The sequence below is a fragment of the Babylonia areolata genome, chromosome 4 (genome assembly GCF_041734735.1).
Source record: "Babylonia areolata isolate BAREFJ2019XMU chromosome 4, ASM4173473v1, whole genome shotgun sequence".
Classification (NCBI taxonomy): Eukaryota; Metazoa; Mollusca; class Gastropoda; order Neogastropoda; family Buccinidae; genus Babylonia; species Babylonia areolata.
In genome coordinates, this window is record NC_134879.1 from 58,966,310 (window position 1) to 58,986,664 (window position 20,355).

At 41.8% G+C, this 20,355-nt stretch overlaps 1 protein-coding gene across 3 annotated transcripts in view; it reads left to right on the top strand.

The window, feature by feature from the left end:
• LOC143281784 (uncharacterized) overlaps positions 1-20,355 on the top strand; it is a 72,728-nt gene that overhangs the window by 15,754 nt on the left and 36,619 nt on the right. For all 3 annotated transcript variants that reach the window (XM_076587077.1, XM_076587078.1, XM_076587080.1), the window contains one exon: positions 3,817-4,932. In XM_076587077.1, coding sequence (XP_076443192.1) covers positions 4,929-4,932 — 4 coding nt within the window. In that variant the 5' untranslated portion in view covers positions 3,817-4,928. The remainder of the gene's footprint in view (positions 1-3,816; positions 4,933-20,355) is intronic.

A 20,355-nucleotide genomic window follows, 5' to 3' on the forward strand; every position in this document is an offset into this window, starting at 1 on the left:
TGTTGATACCGTTGTGAGGAAAGGGTCGCTGCTTACACCTCCCGCCTCACGTCTGGCCGTAAAGAAAACAGAAAAAGACAAGAAGAAGAAAAAAGACGAAAAGACGCCGTAACCCCTTACGCTTGTTTTGTTTCCTTTGTTTTCTTCCATTTCCTTCCATCCATCATCTTTCTTTGTTTACTGTTCTTTCCTTCCATCACGTTTGTTTCTTTGTTTACTGTTCTTTCCTTCCATCATCTTTCTTTGTTTACTGTTCTTTCCTTCCATCATCTTTCTTTGTTTACTGTTCTTTCCTTCCATCATCTTTCTTTGTTTACTGTTCTTTCCTTCCATCATCTTTCTTTCTTTGTTTACTGTTCTTTCCTTCCATCATCTTTCTTTCTTTGTTTACTGTTCTTTCCTTCCATCATCTTTCTTTGTTTACTGTTCTTTCCTTCCATCATCTTTCTTTGTTTACTGTTCTTTCCTTCCATCATGATTTAATCATTCTTTCTTTGTTTTCTCCTTTCCTTCCACTATCTTTCTTTCTGTGTTTTCTTATTTCCTTTCTTTCTTTTCTTCTTTCCTTCCATTATCTTTCTTTCTTTGTTCACTTTACCCCTTTGCAGCTTCCCGATTGTCTGGTGAGAATAGACGCCATGACCAGGTTTTTCTTGTTCGCAATTAAAAGCAAAGAAAAAGATATTCTGGACAGAACACATACAGTGACACTAGCTACATTATTGACGTGTTTACTGCATATGAATATTCTAAAGTGGACACTAAATAAACTTGAATGAACAGAAAAGAAAATTTGAATCGACCGTTTCACCGCTTCGTCTACACGGTACTGGTCAGTGCAGATCTTGACAAAACCTGTTGCAAAGCCTGACGCGATGGCAACGTCTCCTTTACCGCCGAATTAAAAGAATTTCCTAAATAATCATCGACGTGTTTACTGCATGTGAATGTTTCAAAGTGGATACTGAATTCACCAGAATGAACAGAAAAGAGAAATTGAATGGAAGGTGTCGTTGTTTCTCAGTGAGTGGAAAGACGAAGCTTGTCGAACATGGATCTCTGCAGATCTATAAAAACGGACATATGTTGCAGTGTTTTTGAGGCGATGGGAACGTCTCCTTTACCTCGGACTTGAAAGATCATTTTTAAATGCCCGAGATACACCAAGATTTAAACCGCGTTGTGACTGCGATTACCGCTGTCGATTTATTCCACTAAAAGAACATACACAAATAATAATTGAATATTTTAACGTTAGCATCAAGCCCGCGATAGCGCAGTGGGAAAAACCAATCATTCTCGACCCAAACACCCGTGGTTCGAATCTGCACAGAAACTTTTTTTTTCCCCCGCGATGCTGTTTTTAATTACAATTACGAATAGAGAACACATTTCACCAAACTAATTTTTGATTTTTATAAGTTGTTTTTTCTTTCTTTAAGTGTGTATCACAAGCGAGTCTTGAAGGCCTGACCTTTCTTGTTTTTGTTTGTTTGTTTGCTTTTCTTCCATCATCTTTCTCTCTTTGTAGACTTTATTTTCCTCTATCTTTCTTTCTTCGTTTTTTTTCCCTTCCGTTATATTTTTGTAGATTTTTTTCCCATTTATCTTCTTTCCTTATTTTGTTTCTACATTCCTTCCTTTGTCTGTCTGTCTTTTTCATCCTTCTCTCCATCATCTTCCTCATAAAAGAGTGTCAGAAAATAAAAGAATGGGGGCGGAGGGGAGGGGGGGGGGACCAGTTCCATCACGGACAAAACGTCATTCTTTGTTAAAATGATACGCACTCAGCTAAGTGATAAACAATGCACATCGTATGAATAGTTCATGCATAGTTATGCACGATTACATCACTGGTTGCAGAGCATGTTCAGTTCAGTATTCTATGATGTATGAATGGATCATAAGAAACTTAAACGGTTTGTGCTGATAACTCAATAGATGTAAGATAGATGCCACTAACACTGACAATCTGAACTGGTTGGGAACTGACAGATTTTCAGTCCTCCGTGGCGAAGTGGTTAGCATGGCGGACTGGCGACTGGGACGCGGGTTCCACCCCTATAGGTTTATTTTTCTTTTCCTCTTTCTCCTGCCAAGATTGAAGTGTGCTGTGGACTCAGACCTGAAGACAGGGACCACACAGTGTGCTGTGGACTCAGACCTGAAGACAGGGACCACACAGTGTGCTGTGGACTCAGACCTGAAGACAGGGACCACACAGTGTGCTGTGGACTCAGACCTGAAGACAGGGACCACACAGTGTGCTGTGGACTCAGACCTGACGACAGGGACCACACAGTGTGCTGTGGACTCAGACCTGACGACAGGGACCACACAGTGTGCTGTGGACACAGACCTGAAGACAGGGACCACACAGTGTGCTGTGGACTCAGACCTGAAGACAGGGACCACACAGTGTGCTGTGGACACAGACCTGACGACAGGGACCACACAGTGTGCTGTGGACTCAGACCTGAAGACAGGGACCACACAGTGGAGGGTCACCCACTGCACTGGGAGTGTTGTTCAATAATGTCCTGACCAGCACTGTGAGTGTCGGTATCTCAGCCTGTTGACGCCGGGATACATCATGACAGAACAGCCTTGTCAGCTGGTCCCCAGACCTAAATGGACCTCCATAATGTCCTGACCAGCACTGTGAGTGTCGGTATCTCAGCCTGCTTGACGCCGGGATACATCATGACAGAACAGCCTTGTCAACTGGTCCCCAGACCTAAATGGACCTCCAGAATGTCCTGACCAGCACTGTGAGTGTCGGTATCTCAGCCTGGTGACGCCGGGATACATCATGACAGAACAGCCTTGTCAGCTGGTCCCCAGACCTAAATGGACCTCCATAATGTCCTGACCAGCACTGTGAGTGTCGGTATCTCAGCCTGTTGACGCCGGGATACATCATGACAGAACAGCCTTGTCAGCTGGTCCCCAGACCTAAATGGACCTCCATAATGTCCTGACCAGCACTGTGAGTGTCGGTATCTCAGCCTGCTTGACGCCGGGATACATCATGACAGAACAGCCTTGTCAACTGGTCCCCAGACCTAAATGGACCTCCATAATGTCCTGACCAGCACTGTGAGTGTCGGTATCTCAGCCTGGTGACGCCGGGATACATCATGACAGAACAGCCTTGTCAGCTGGTCCCCAGACCTAAATGGACCTCCATAATGTCCTGACCAGCACTGTGAGTGTCGGTATCTCAGCCTGTTGACGCCGGGATACATCATGACAGAACAGCCTTGTCAGCTGGTCCCCAGACCTAAATGGACCTCCTTGTTAACTGGTCCCCAGACCTAAATGGACCTCCTTGTTAACTGGTCCCCAGACCTAAATGGACCTCCACTGCAGCGTCTTCATCACCCACTTCATCATCATCATCATCATCATTCATCATCATCGTAACACAAAGAACAAAAGGTCCCAACGTTCTCGGGGACACACACACACACACACACACACACACACACACACACACACACACACACACACACACACACACACGCACACACACACACACACACGCACACACACACACGCACACCCACACACACACACACACGCACACACACACACACACACACGCACACACACACACACACACACACACACACACACACGCACACACACACACACACACGTACACACACACACACACACACGCACACACGCACACACACACACACACACACACACGCACACACACACACACACACACACACACACACACACACACACACACACACACACACACACACAGATTGACTGAATATTGTTCTGTTTGTTATTCCCCAGGATGCCGATGACCACAGTGACCCCGCGGTAGACCAGCAGACAGGGCGTGAGGTCAGCAACAACTGGACCCTGCAGTGGCGTGGGCTGACCGCTGCCTCAGCAGAGAAAACCACGTGACACCTTACCCCGGGCACACAGGGGTCGGAAACCGGAAACACGTCACACAAGACTCGGCCTCACACAGCAACGCGTCGTCGCTTTGTGATTGACGTCACAGACAACGTCATGAAATAAATGTCAGAGAGTTTTTAGTCCGTGAAAATAAATCATCGGTGAAAAAAGTCAAAATAAATAGAAGTCGTTGTCTGTCAAACGAAACAGAAAGAAAGAGAAAATAAGGACTGAAGAAAAAGAGAACTATTGGCGCGAAAAGAACACGTCATTTTTGTGGGAAGACGTCATAGAAGAACCGAACCGGAAGGTGGTGACGTCAGCAAACTTTTGCGGTTGACGTCATCGATAAGTGACGTCAGGTGGTGACCGGACTGTGTCCGAGTGGACATGACCGCCTGTCCGGTGAACAGCGGACACTGACCACCAGCCCAGAAGGGACAGTGCACCTGGTGGTGGTGGTGGTGGTGGTTGACAGGGCGACTGCTGTTCACTCGGCGTAAGACACCAATATACTGTTGTCGTTAAAACACAGAATAAACGTTTTTCACATTTATTGTAAAGTTGAAAAAATAGCTTGCACGACAGGAATTTGTAATGCGTCGTTAGAAGAATTTTCTCAGTGTCCCCCCAAAACAAAACGTTGAATGAAAAGAAACTATGAAGAAGGCCAGGACGACTATCTGACAGCAGCACCAACACCTTGAGAAGCTCACAACACTGAGTCCGAACTGTGCAGACAGGAAACAACCAGACAGCCACACGTCGTCAGTGACAGGAAGATCCACATCACGACATCTGTTCCACCCGACAGGACAGGACAGGACAGGACAGCTGTCCTCACCCCCTCCTCCTCCCCTCCACGCTCAGTGGGTGGACAGGGCGGCCCGTTGTGGCCGTTGCTGACCGCCGTGACGTCACTCGGCAGACTGGACCCCTCGGCCACCGCCAGCCTCCTGCAGAACCACCACGCCCTCAGCCTGGACTACGGCGCCTCGCTCATGGGTACGGCCTGGTCTGTCCTGTCTTGTCTTGTCTTGTCCTGTCTTGTCTTGTCCTGTCCTGTCCTGTCCTGCCTTATCCTGTCCTGTCTTGCCTTGTCTTGTCTCGCCTTGTCCTGTCCTGCCCTGCCCTGCCCTGCCCTGCCCTGCCCTGTCCTGTCCTGTCCTGTCCTGTCCTGCCCTGCCCTGCCCTGTCCTGTCCTGTCCTGTCCTGTCCTGTCCTGTCCTGTCTTGCCTTGTCTTGTCTCGCCCTGCCCTGCCCTGCCCTGCCCTGCCCTGCCCTGTCCTGTCCTGTCCTGTCCTGCCCTGTCCTGTCCTGCCCTGCCCTGCCCTGCCCTGCCCTGCCCTGTCCTGTCCTGTCCTGCCCTGCCCTGCCCTGCCCTGCCCTGCCCTGCCCTGCCCTGTCCTGTCCTGTCCTGTCCTGCCCTGCCCTGCCCTGCCCTGCCCTGCCCTGTCCTGTCCTGTCCTGTCCTGTCCTGTCTTGCCTTGTCTTGTCTCGCCTTGTCCTGTCCTGTCCTGTCCTGTCCTGTCCTGTCTCCTGGCGTCACTCACTCCATCTCCCACTCCCCCTCGTCCTTTGTATTTGTTTCGTCTTGTCCTCATGGATGGGTCTTGTCTTGTCTTGTCTTTCTTTCTTCCTTTCTTTGTTAATATCGTTATCATTTATTATCTATGTATTCTTTTCTTTCTTTTTTTTTTCCAAGGGCGCCCCCCTCATGTCTTTGTCTTGTCTTTTCTATCATGGTCTCCCCCCCTCTCACCCACCCCGTGACCTTGTTTTCAAGCCACGTGTTCTCCATACCCGACTTTCTCGCTTTCGGTGTTCGTTTCTTGTGTGGGTGGGTGGTTGGTGTTAACATGACGTCATTGTTCCTTCCAGCCCCCTTTCCGCCTTTGTCATTGCATTTCCTTCCGTTTGTCATCGTCATTTCCTTCCGTTTGTCATCGTCATTTCCTTCCGTTTGTCATCGTCATTTCCTTCCGTTTGTCATCGTCATTTCCGTCTGAATTGTCCCTGCACGTTGTCTCCTGTGTGAGGACAGAGCGGCGTGAGTGAGGTGTGCAATGTCCGATAACGGCTGAAAGCTACAGGCATGTCAACTGACGGCAGCCGTTCACTGGACAATTATTACCAACGTCTACCTAGGCAAACGTTTCTGTGTTCCGAAATTGAAAACAAACAAAACTAAAATCACTTTATTCCTAAACCAATTCAGCCCTTAAACAACTATGGCTGATACATAAGGTCAAACGTGTTGCTGCTCTCAGTCTGTCTGTCTGGCTCCCTCTCTCCCTCTCTCTCTGTCTCTCTGTGTATCTCTGTGTCTCTCTGTCTGTCTCTCTCTCTCTCTGTGTCTCTCTGTCTCTCTCTCTCTGTGTCTCTGTCTCACTTTACGATTACCAGAAGGTTTTCGATTCAGTTGATCGAAATAGTCTCTGGGCAGTACTTCACAAGATAAGAACATCAACCAAAATGATCCGCATTCTAAAAGAAAGGTACAGTACAGTTCAGTCCTGTGTCCGATGGAGGCCCTATGTTTCAGAATTTTTGGATTGCCCTGCAGGAGTAAAACAAGGATGTTTGTTGTCCCTTGCTTTTCTCGCTTTGGATTTCTGAAGTTGCTGACGAGGTGACTAAGAATGGAAAACACGGTTTTCAGTTTTTGCCAGGCTTACAAGAAATATTTCTGTTATTGTTTGCAGATGATATTGTCTTGCTGTCATCGTCACCAGCAGGTTTACAAAATCAATTAGATAATCTTAACAAAACATCTAAATCTCTTGGACTGACAGTAAATTTGAATAAAAGGAAAATAATGGTTTGCAGAAAGGGTGGTCATCTGTCTAAAGCAGAAAAGTGGTATTACGATGGAGACGAAATTGAAGTTGTTAACAATTATAGATAATTATCTGGGTTTTATGCTGTCTACCAAGTTATCTTTCATTTCCGCGCTTGAAGAGTTCGCTGGCAGGGCAAAAGGGAGGGTGGCTGACATTATGAGAACAATGTGGAGTCTTGGCAATATGGACAGAACCGTGTTTTTTAAACTCTTTGATGCGCAGATAAAACCTATGCTATTATTCGCATCTGAAATGCGGGGAACAATGCGTTTCAAAGCAGTCGAGTCTGTCCACTTGTTTGCTTGTAAAAGATTTTTGAGCGTTTGTCCCAAAACCCCAAATGTAATGATTTATGGTGATCTTGGTCGATATCCATTATACATTGGTAGCTGCATCAGTACTTTGCGATACTGGTTTAAGCTAAATCAGATGTCTTTATCGAGAATTCCGAAACAAGCGTACCTAATGAGCGTAAATAAGATGACATACAATGCTGATATGTCTTCGAGAAACTGGGCAGATAGACTGAAACATTGCTTAGATATTTATGGGTTTTCAGAAGTTTGGATAAATGGCGGGGTTGGGGATGTAAATGCTTTTCTTAAAATGTTCAAACAACGCATGATAGATGGCTTTAAACAGGATTGGGCAAGCAAACTCAACGGGAGTAATCGTTATGAAACATATAGGTCATTTAAATCTTTATTGCAACCTGAAAAATACTTATCTTACCATCAGTAAATTTAGATCGGTTTTCATAAAGTTCCGTTTTGGTATAAATGAACTAAAAATAAATCAGCGTTATCGTGATGTTTTGAAAAACTGCCCATGTGGTGGTAGAATAGAGAACGAACTACATGTACTAACAGCCTGTCCATTATATGATGATATTAGAAGGAAATATTTGCTCAAGAATATGCAAACTATTAGAACTCTGTCATTACCATTTCTGCTGCAAAACGAAAGTTGTAATGTGACCAGATTTGTTGCAATGTTTGTTTTTTATGCATTAAGACTGAGGGAAGAGCACTTTCAGCCCTAAACAGAAATATCAGCCTTGTGCTTTTCATTTAGTTTACTTGTTCTCAGTGAGCTCACTGTGTATTAAGTGGATTGTTTTCGTTCTTCCTATTTTATTTTAGTTAAGCTGTGTGTGCAACACGTGCACCCAAAATGTATACAGGTCGGTGACCTTACATCAAAATTCTTGCGTTCTTGCGTTCTTGCGTTCTGTCTCTGTCTCACTTTACTCTTGTTTTGTTCCCTTTCTCTCTCTCTCTCCCTCTCTCTTTCTCCCCCATTTCTTTCTGTTTCATTCTGCCTTTCTTTTCTTCCTTCTTTCCTTTCTTCCTCTTTTCTTTCTTCCTTCTTTCCTTTCTTCCTCTTTTCTTTCTTCTTTCTTTCCTTTCTTCCTCTTTTCTTCCTTCTTTCTTTCCTTTCTTCCTCTTTTCTTTCTTCTTTCTTTCCTTTCTTCCTCTTTTCTTCCTTCTTTCTTTCCTTTCTTTCTCTTTTCTTTCTTCTTTCCTTTCTTTCTCTTTTCTTTCTTCTTTCTTTCCTTTCTTTCTCTTTTCTTTCTTCTTTCTTTCCTTTCTTCCTCTTTTCTTTCTTCTTTCTTTCCTTTCTTCCTCTTTTCTTCCTTCTTTCTTTCCTTTCTTTCTCTTTTCTTTCTTCTTTCCTTTCTTTCTCTTTTCTTTCTTCTTTCTTTCCTTTCTTCCTCTTTTCTTTCTTCTTTCTTTCCTTTCTTCCTCTTTCCTTTCTTCCTTTCCTTTCATTCATTTTTCCTTCCTTCCTTAATTCTTCCCTTCCATTCTCATTCCATCTCTCTCTGTGTCTCTCTGTGTCTGTCTGTCTGTTTCTCTCTCTTCGAGTATTTCTGCCTGTTTATCAGTCTGTTAGTCTCTCTCTCTCTCTCTCTCTCTCTTTCTCTCTCTCTCTCTCTCTCTCTCTCTCTCTCTCTCTCTCTCTCTCTCTCTCTCAATAACTGATTACACAAATTTAAATATCCTTCCGCTGAAGTCGAGGCTTACATACAACAAGGCTCTTTTTATGTTTAGAATTATGATTGATACTGCTCCTCCTCCTTTAAGAAGCAGATTTGTAACCGACCCAGTCCGTCATTCACCCAAGATATGGTGCCGCTCCCAAGAGTCGATATTTTCAAGTCTAGTCTAATTCATTCTGGAGGATGCTTAAGAAATGCAATGTTATCTACAATTAATATTCATGAAATAAAAAATGTATATGCATTTAAGAAAATTACTCGTGAATATCTCATGAAGAACTTAAAAACACTGTAATTCATAGAAATCCATTCCCTGTATTGTTCATGATGATATTAATAGTTATAAGATATGCCTCTTTTCTCCAATATTACCTTTGATATGTGTTGGAATTTAACTTTGTAATGTAACTTTTGACCCCCCACCCCCTCTTCTCTCTCTCCTCTGTCTGTCTGTCAGTCTGTCTCTCTCTCTCCTCTCTCAGTCCCCCCCCCCCCTCTCTCTCTTCCTGTCTTCTGATATGAATTTTCTCTATTTGTGCGTTGTTTTTCGTTGTTGTTTTTTCTACAAAAAATCATTGATCAAATTTGATACCCCAGGGCTGGGTGGAAAAAGCACTTATGTCACTATGCTTATCTCAATACCTTGAAAAAATACATTTTCGTTCGTTCGTTCGATCATTCTCTCTCTCTCTCTCTCTCTCTCTCTCTCTCTCTCTCTCTCTCTCTCTCTCTCTCTCTCTCTCTTCCTCTCTCGGTCTCTGTCACTGTCTGTCTACCTGTTTGTCTGTCTGTCTCTGTCTCTCTGCCCCTCTCTCTCTATCTCTGTCGGTCTGTGTTACTGTCTGTCTACCTGTCTGTCTCTGTCTCTCTCCCCCTCTCTCTCTCGGTCTCTGTTACTGTCTACCTGTCTGTCTCTGTCTCTCTCCCCCTCTCTCTCTCGGTCTCTGTTACTGTCTGCCTGTCTCTGTCTCTCTCCCCCTCTCTCTCTCGGTCTCTGTTACTGTCTGCCTGTCTGTCTCTGTCTCTCTCTCCCTCTCTCTCTCGGTCTCTGCCGTCCCTGTGTTTCCGTTCTCTCTCCACATGCCTGGGAGTGCTGCAGTTGCACAGCCATGTTCAGGAGCATCCTGATTCCTCTTTTTGTCCCGCTGTTGAATGTACGCTTGTTTTATTTGCACTCATGCGCGTCACCCCTCTCCTCCTCCTTACTCCTCTCTCCCTCTCTGTCTCTGTCTCTCTCTGTCTCTCTGTCTCTGTCTCTCTCTCTCTCTCTCTCTCTCACATACATATTCAGATGCAAACACATACCCTTTTCCACACAAACACGCACACAAAATGGAAAGACGTAATTTTGAAGACGTACTACTACTTCTATTTCGACTACTATTACGACTGCTACGACAACACACACCACACACACACACACACGCGCGCGCGCGCGCGCGAAGACACATACATTCAACCTAAACAGCTGGGGTGAGGGGGGTTGGGGGGGGGGGGGGGGGCGCTGAATCGTTCCTCTTCAGTTACTGGACGTACGGTTGGCTGGAAGAAGCGGAGGGCAATGACTTGGAACTTGAGGGGTGAAGAAGAAGAAGAAAGAGAAGAAGGAGAAGAAGAAGAAGAAGAAGCGATCTCTCTCTCTCTCTCTCTCTCTCTCTCTCTCTCCCTCTCCCCCCCTCTCCCTTTCTCGTGCCTTACAACGACACGTGATATGAGTGCCGTAGTGGGGTTCAGGTGGGGACAAACGGCGGATCGTGTGTCGGCACCTTTATTGCTGTGTGGGGACGTCTGGAGTCGGAACAAGAAAGAAGTCAAAGATAGAAAGGGAGAAAGAAAGGGAGAAAGAAAGAAAGAAAGAAAAAATGACGGGGCATGGAATACCTCGTGACAGTCATTAATGCGTTAAAAACAAAACCAGAAAAAAACAACAACACCAACCAGCAACAGAAATATATATATATATATAAAGAGAGAGAAAGAGAGAGAGAGAGAGTTTAGTATGAGAAAAAAAAGAAAGAAACAATACAAAAAAAAACCAACAAAAAAACAAAAACAAAAACAAAAACGAAGCATGAAATCTGTGTATGACATAAGTATTCAAAACAAAGAAAGAAAAAAGAACGAAGCATGGAATCTGTGTATGACATAAGTATTCAAAACAAAGAAAGAAAAAAGAACGAAGCATGGAATCTGTGTATGACATAAGTATTCAAAACAAAGAAAGAAAAAAGAACGAAGCATGGAATCTGTGTATGACATAAGTATTCAAAACAAAGAAAGAAAAAAGAACGAAAGAAAACCGAAAATGTTTGAAAAAAGAGAACAAAAAAAGAAAAAAAAGAACCATGATGCTCTAAATATCTATTTGACATAAGTGTGCTTCAAACGTGTTAAAAGAGAGAAAAGACTCATAAAAGAACCATGATACATGATACCTATAGGTATGTGTTTAAAAAGTGTTAAAAGTGAGAAGGCAGATAAAAAAAGAGAGAAAAAAGAAGAAAAAAGAATGATACATCAATAGGTGTTTTGTGACATAAATGTGTGAAGAAAACAGATAAAAACTGTGACGTATGAACATCTGTTACGACATAAATGTGTAAACAACAACAACAACAACAACAAAAAAACCCCAGCCAGAATCAAACCGCGACGAATGAACTTCTGTTAATATATAAATGTGTTTAAAAAAAACAAAAAAACAAAAAACAACAACAACAAAAAACAACAACAACAAAAACAAAACAACAACAACAACAAAAACAAAACAACAACAACAACAAAAACAAAACAAAAACAAACCAGAATCAAACCGCAACGAATCAACTTCTGTTTTGACATTTTTTTTTAAATGTGTAAAAAAACCCCAACAAACAAACAAAAAACAACAACAAAAAAAGCACACAAAAAGAAGCAAAAAACAACAACAAAAAACAAAGAAACAAAAGCAAAACAAAACAAAACAAAACAAAAAAGCAAAACAAAACAAAACAAAAAAAACCCAAACAAAAAACAAAAACAAACAAAACAAATAACAACAAGAAAACAAAACAAAACAAACAACAACAACCCAAACCAAAAACAAAAACGGAATCAAACCGCAACGAAAGGACTTTTGTTATGACACAAATGTGTTAAGAGAAAGAGAAAGTGGAGACAGGGAGAGAAAAAAACAGAATAATTAATCACTCTGTCTATTGTGACAAAAATAAATAGAAAGAAGAAAGAAAATCTATCATCACACAGAATAATTCATCAATCTGTCTATTGTGACAAAAATAAATAGAAAGAAGAAAGAAAATCTATCATCACACAGAATAATTAATCAATCTGTCTATTGTGACAAAAATAAATAGAAACAAGAAAGAAAATCTATCATCACACAGAATAATTAATCAATCTGTCTATTGTGACAAAAATAAATAGAAACGAAAAGAAAATCTATCATCACACAGAATAATTAATCAATCTGTCTATTGTGACAAAAATAAATAGAAACAAGAAAGAAAATCTATCATCACACAGAATAATTAATCAATCTGTCTATTGTGACAAAAATAGATAGAAACAAGAAAGAAAATCTATCATCACACAGAATAATTAATCAATCTGTCTATTGTGACAAAAATAAATAGAAACGAAAAGAAAATCTATCATCACACAGAATAATTAATCAATCTGTCTATTGTGACAAAAATAAATAGAAACAAGAAAGAAAATCTATCATCACACAGAATAATTCATCAATCTGTCTATTGTGACAAAAAAACAAGAAAGAAAATCTATCATCACACAAGTCCATTAAAACATAGAAGAACGAAAGAAAGACAGAATCACAGTCTATGAAATATATACATGTCAGAAGTGCGTTAAAAAAGAAGAAGAAGAAAAAAACAACAACAACAAAAAACAACCACGATGCATTGAATCAAAAAGTATGACATAAGTGTGTGAAAAAGAAAACATACGAACAATTCATGAACATGTATGTAATAATAATAATAATAATAATAAGGATGATGGACATTCGTTGAGCGCTTTCCTCCCTTAAAGAGAGCTCAAAGCGCTTTACAATAAACATTAAACACCCACACCCACACCCCCGACACCTCCCCCCCCCCGCCCCCCACAAGACCAGTTCAACAGAAGAAAGAAGGATAGAAAGAATACAAGTCAACCCCAATGTATGGATTCTGAATATCACAAATGTGTGTTGAAATGAGAAAACCGAATAGAGTAAACACCACCGAGAATCCATTGTTTATAGTCTATCATGTTAATTTCATTTTAAAAAAAATATTTTTTTTCGTTGAAGAATATTGGTTCAGAAAGTAGCTGAGTTTGTGAACATGGCTTTGCACGACTGCCAAGCTGACCACGAACCTCAAAGGTATGCCCCCATACAAATTATCGGGGATTTTTGCATAGCAAAACCAGGATCATACTTTTCTATTTCGGATAAAAATGGATACATTTCTCTGGCAATAGTTTTCTACTTGTGTTAAGTTGTTTCCAATTTCCTTATCCAAGAGAGTTTAAGTGCTGAAATATATCTTTAATGTCTGGTACATTTATCGTCTCATTTGTCATACTTTTTGTTGCTGTGTTTCTGCTTACCTTATCTTGTTTGCCATTCCATATAGAATGGGGCGACACGTTTTTGGAAGGTTATTTACTGTCATCTGGGGGGTTAGGAAGTAAAATCCATAGATGGATTAGTTTGGATGACTTTAGAGGTTTCAGCACAGCAACCCTCCCAAGAGGAGTAATAATGCAATAAATCCAAATTTTGAATAGCGTTCTTACCTCTGAAAAAACAACAACAACAAACAAACAAACAAAAAACAAAACAAAACAAAACAAAACAAACAAAACAACAACAACTGCATAGTTGATTTGCTCACATTGTTTAATATTAATTGCGAACCATACCCGTAATATTTTGAACTTTTCAGGGTTGCAGGTCATGTTCATGTTCAGTCCTATGAGATCTGCCCCCCGCCCTTCCTTCCTCCCCTCCCCCCCACGACACGACACCTCCTCTTCCCCCCCCCCACGACACCCCCTCCCCCCCACGACACCTCCTCTTCCCCCCTCCCTCTCACGACACCCCCCTCCCCTCTACGACACCTCCCCCTCCCCACTGCAGGCTGAGCTGTTTGTTGTTGTTTTTCTCCCCCCCCCCTTCCCCCTTCCCAGTTGATCACCCACCGCAGCAGAGTTATGGCCTGGGCTCTAGTCTTTCAGACAGGGGAGTAAAGTGCCGGTGTAAAAGAGGGGCGACAATAAAGTCAGTTTCTGCCGGCAGACTGCACTTGCTGCCCGGAATTGGAGACCCCCCTCCCCTAATAAAGGAGTCTGGCCGGAAAAAAATTCCAGACCCTCCACAACTAATGGCCACATTACTTCAGCGCGCAAAACAGCCCGGTGCAGCAGCCTGTTGGCCCCCCCACACTGAGTTTTACCCCGGGGTCAATCACACACAGTCCTCTCCAGCCCCGGCCCATCAGTCTTGCAAACAGCCGCTTGAGGACGAACACACACACACACACACACACACACACACACACACACACACACACACACACACACACACAGAGGTGAACACAATCTGGAATCGAAGTCCAGTTGGTATCAACATTTGATGCATCCTTTGCAAGTTGTAATGATCACGCTTGATACTGTTGAATGGCTGTTTAAGGGAGTGGTGAGTCAGCCCACTCTGCCCTGCCTCTTCCTTTCTGTCTGTCTGTCTGTCTGTCTGTCTGTCTGTCTTCATTGCCCCTATCCTGACCCCCTCCCCCCCCCCGCCCCCACACCTTCACCCCCTCAATCCCACCTTTTCTTCTTCGTGCTTCTTCTGCAGCAACTTACTTTCATCTGCCATATATCTGCTTCTACCTACTTGTACAACGAAGTCGCGCACTTGCATGCATGCACACACGTACCAACACGTACCAACACACATGCACACACGTACCCACACACATGCACACATGCGCGCGCGCGGACTCCAGTATACATGCACACATACCCACCAAATTTGCATTGATATTTATTTAGTTTTTTTCCATTAAATAATTTAAACTAGAGAAAGAACACACACACACACACACACACACACACACACACACACACACACACACACACACACACACACACACACACACACAAACAACATCAACAACAAAACAACATCATCATTATCATCATCATCAACAACAACAACAATAACAACAACAAAACCATGTGATGTACAAAAATGTGTCGTATGTTCGGTTTTTGCCTATATAGATATACATATTTCCTTCAGGAACAACACAGACGACTTTTTGTTTGTGTTGGTGTCAAATAAACAGTTCATCGGAAGAGCGCAGGAAAATGACGTGGCTATGAAAGTGAAGGTGTATAAAACATGGAAACAGCTTTAACAAAGGGAGGCCACTCTTCGCAGGGCCCACAAGCACGAGTTATGAAAATAACCTGTCTTTCCAACAGCCTGTATTTCTTTCTGTACCTTGCGGTCTCTCTCTTCAGTTTCCTTTCTCTTCTTTGACGAGTCTTTCATCATTCACATTTCTTTCTTTCTTTCTTTCTTTCTTTCTTTCTTGCTTTCTTTCTTAGTTGAAGCATCTCTTTCCGGTCCCCAAATCGTTCTGATCTTTCTTCGTTCATTTCTGGTCTTTACTTTTCGTTTTGTTCTTTCTTCGTTCATTTCTGGTCTTTACTTTTCGTTTTGTTTCTTCGTTCAGTTCTGGTCTTTACTTTTCGTTTTGTTTCTTTGTTCAGTTCTGGTCTTTACTTTTCGTTTTGTTTCTTTGTTCAGTTCTGGTCTTTACTTTTCGTTTTGTTTCTTTGTTCAGTTCTGATCTTTACTTTTCGTTTTGTTTCTTTGTTCAGTTCTGATCTTTACTTTTCGTTCTGTTTCTTCGTTCAGTTCTGGTCTTTACTTTTCAACAACAACAAATCAAAACAGGATTGAAGAGCCATGAACCGCCACACACACTTCTCACTTCAAACAACAAACGGAAACCAGGACAGTCTGACAGCCTCTCTCTCATCTGGAAGTCGGTTGCGTAACGATTTTTGTGTGTGTTCTACCTGTTCATTTAGTTTCAAATGGTATATAGAACTTTTGTAATGATAATTCTGAACTCTTCTGTGGCGCGATATCCAGTACTGATACTCCTCAGATCGCCTCACATCATCCAGACAGATATCAACGTAACATGAAAAACATTAACCATCTATTTCTCAATGCAGTGCGTTCACAGCTGAGAATAAACAAGCATGATCCATCAACCAATAAACAATATTCAGTAAACAATGCTGACATTAAAATGAAATACATTCCTTAAACAATATTCAGTAAGCAATGCTGAGATTAAAATGAAATACATTCCTTAAACAATATTTAGTAAGCAATGCTGAGATTAAAATGAAATACATTCCTTAAACAATATTTAATAAACAATGCTTAGATTAAAATGAAATGCATTCCTTAAACAATATTCAGTAAACAATTCTGAGATTAAAATGAAATACATTCCTTAAACAATATTTAATAAACAATGCTGAGATTAAAATGAAATACATTCCTTAAACAATATTTAGTAAACAATGCTTAGATTAAAATGAAATGCATTCCTTAAAAAATATTTAGTAAACAATGCTTAGATTAAAATGAAATACATTCCTTAAACAATATTCAGTAAGCAATGCTGAGATTAAAATGAAATACATTCCTTAAACAATATTCAGTAAGCAATGCTTAGATTAAAATGAAATACATTCCTTAAACAATATTTAGTAAACAATGCTGAGATTAAAATGAAATACATTCCTTAAACAATATTTAGTAAACAATGCTTAGATTAAAATGAAATGCATTCCTTAAAAAATATTTAATAAACAATGCTTAGATTAAAATGAAATACATTCCTTAAAAAATATTTAGTAAACAATGCTTAGATTAAAATGAAATGCATTCCTTAAAAAAATATTTAGTAAACAATGCTTAGATTAAAATGAAATGCATTCCTTAAACAATATTTAGTAAACAATGCTTAGATTAAAATGAAATACATTCCTTAAAAAATATTTAGTAAAAAATGCTTAGATTAAAATGAAATACATTCCTTAAACAATATTTAGTAAAAAATGCTTAGATTAAAATGAAATACATTCCTTAAAACACACAGTTCATAAGCCACACAATCATGCACGCGCGCACACACACATACACACACACGCCCACGCACATTAAATATCAACTCCACTAAAACAGGATTACATAAGTATTAAAATATCTCCAGCATAAAACTCCATTTGGCGAACAGACATTGGACTATCCATTGTGCTGAGTCAGAAACATTTTCGGAAAAGGTGTGTTTTCAGATCTGACTTAAGGTCTGGAGATCAGGAGCATTTCTAAGGGAAGATGGTAGAGAATTCCAAACTTGAGGTACTTGAGCCCTAAAAGACCTTTCCCCTGCGCATTTTGAATTAGTTCTTGGGACTTTAAGTAACAGTTCAGAACTGGATCTTAGCGTTCTGAATGGTTCGTACGTTTCCAGCACAGAGGAGAGATACGGGGGAAGAGATTCATCAAAATGTCGGAAGGCAAGTGTCGCTAGTTTATAGTGAATGCGGGACTCTATAGGAAGCCAGTGTAACTGATGAAAAAGAGGTGTGACATGATCAGATTTCTTTTTTTGCTAGGACGAGTCGTGCAGCATTGTTCTGTACTTTCTGTCGTCTGATAAGAGAGGAAGATGGTAAACCTGCTAAGGTAGAATTGCTGTAATCTGGTCTGGACAGGACAAAACAGGAAACCAACTGAGCCATGTTTTTCTCCGTTAAGTATGGTCTGACTGAGACCCGTTATTCTTCATTGAATGGTGTAGATGTGATTTCATCGGACTGCTTTCCTTTTCTTTATGTCCGTGCGTTCTTTCTTTCTTTCAGTACGTCCTTTCTTTCTTTCTTTCTTTCTTTCTTTCAGTACGTCCTTTCTTTCTTTCTTTCTTTCAGTACGTCCTTTCTTTCTTTCAGTACGTCCTTTCTTTCTTTCTTTCAGTACGTCCTTTCTTTCTTTCTTTCTTTCAGTACGTCCTTTCTTTCTTTCTTTCTTTCTTTCTTTCTTTCAGTACGTCCTTTCTTTCTTTCTTTCTTTCAGTACGTCCTTTCTTTACTTTCTTTCAGTACGTCCTTTCTTTCTTTCTTTCTTTCTTTCTTTCAGTACGTCCTTTCTTTCTTTCTTTCTTTCTTTCAGTACGTCCTTTCTTTCTTTCTTTCTTTCAGTACGTCCTTTCTTTACTTTCTTTCAGTACGTCCTTTCTTTCTTTCTTTCTTTCAGTACGTCCTTTCTTTACTTTCTTTCAGTACGTCCTTTCTTTCTTTCAGTACGTCCTTTCTTTCTTTCTTTCTTTCAGTACGTCCTTTCTTTCTTTCTTTCTTTCTTTCAGTACGTCCTTTCTTTCTTTCTTTCTTTCAGTACGTCCTTTCTTTCTTTCTTTCTTTCTTTCAGTACGTCCTTTCTTTCTTTCTTTCTTTCAGTACGTCCTTTCTTTACTTTCTTTCAGTACGTCCTTTCTTTCTTTCTTTCTTTCAGTACGTCCTTTCTTTCTTTCTTTCTTTCAGTACGTCCTTTCTTTCTTTCTTTCAGTACGTCCTTTCTTTCTTTCTTTCAGTACGTCCTTTCTTTCTTTCTTTCTTTCAGTACGTCCTTTCTTTCTTTCTTTCTTTCTTTCAGTACGTCCTTTCTTTCTTTCTTTCTTTCAGTACGTCCTTTCTTCCTTTCTTTACTTTCTTTCAGTACGTCCTTTCTTTACTTTCTTTCAGTACGTCCTTTCTTTCTTTCTTTACTTTCTTTCAGTACGTCCTTTCTTTCTTTCTTTCTTTCTTTCAGTACGTCCTTTCTTTCTTTCTTTCTTTCTTTCAGTACGTCCTTTCTTTACTTTCTTTCAGTACGTCCTTTCTTTCTTTCTTTCTTTCAGTACGTCCTTTCTTTACTTTCTTTCAGTACGTCCTTTCTTTACTTTCTTTCAGTACGTCCTTTCTTTCTTTCTTTCAGTACGTCCTTTCTTTCTTTCTTTCTTTCTTTCAGTACGTCCTTTCTTTCTTTCTTTCAGTACGTCCTTTCTTTACTTTCTACTTTGGTATTGTTTGTGTCTTTGATTTCTTTTCAGTGTGTGTGTGTGTGTGTGTGTGTGTGTGTGTGTGTGTGTGAGTGGAAGGGGTTGTTGCTGTTCTTGTTGTTGTTGTTATCGATGTTGTTGCTGTTGCTTTTTTTTTGGGGGGGGGGGGGGGTTGGGGGGGGGAAGTGGGTGTGCTTGTGTGTGTGTGTGTGTGTGTGTGTGGAGCATCAGTCTTGGCGCCCGGCAGACAACAAAAGAAAGGAAAGCTGGTGTAATTAGCACCCACAGTTGTCAATGAGAATACCACTCTCCCCCCCACCCCCCCTCCTCAGCCACTTCCTTTTCCCTTCATCAGACACCAGTCTGCAAAGGTAAATGTTTGCCTAAGATTGGGTGTCGAGACGTTTCTTGTATCAGTCGGCGCTTGTCTTCTCGCGTGTCTCAAGGTAAACCCTCTCTCTCTCTCTCTGTCTCTCTCTCCCCCCGTTGTTTCGCTGTCTGTGTTGTGAGCAGCGAATAACAACAGCAGAGAAAGCGTGTTGCCTCCCAGCTTTCAACACGTGGAAGCCATCTCCCTACGAACTGCAGGGCCCCTCTCCCGTCTCTGTCGGCCCCTGGCTTTTGACGTGCCTGAAAGACGGCACTGAGAAGTAATTGAAACTCAAAATGCTTTTCAGTGCCGGAGTGAGGCGGGACGAGAGAGAGCCTCGCTTGGAGTGCTGCAGAGAGAGCAAGAGAGAGAGCAGGAGAGAGAGCAAGAGAGAGAGAGAGCAGGAGAGAGCAAGAGAGAGAGAGCAGGAGAGCGAGAGCGAGAGAGAGAGCAAGGGAGAGAGAGCGAGCAAGAGTGTGAGAGCAAGCAAGCGGAGAGCGAGGCGATGTGAAGAAGTGATGAAAGGTCTCCGTTCAGGCCTGCTCCTCGTGGCAATGGAGGTGGTGGAGGTGGTGGCGGCTTGATGATGATGGTGATGATGATGATGGTGATGATGATGGCAGCCTACTGGGGCTAAAAAAAAAAAAGAAAAAAAAAGAAGAAGAAAAAGCTGAGCGCGGGTTTATTTATGTACATATTGTTCTCAGATCATTGGCTCTGCCGACTGCAAGCTTTCCACTCACTATTTGTTCACGTGCACCCCCCCCCCCTCCCCCAACCCCTCCCCCCGACATGGTCTGTTCAAGTCGTACCACGTCATTATTTGCCTTCTTGTCAGGGCGCTGGATACTTCAGCTATGGAGACCCCTGCCTAATTGTGGGCGTGGAGGGGGAGGGGGAGGGGGGGGGGGGAGTGATGGCGCGGATAGGGGTGTTAGGGGGAAGGTTTATGATTCAGATCGGGGAAATATGCAGTGTGTGTGTGTGTGTGTGTGTGTGTGTGGTGTTGTGTGTGGTGTTGTGTGGTGTGTACGTATGTGTGCATGCGTGCGTGCGTGCATTCGTGTGTGTGTG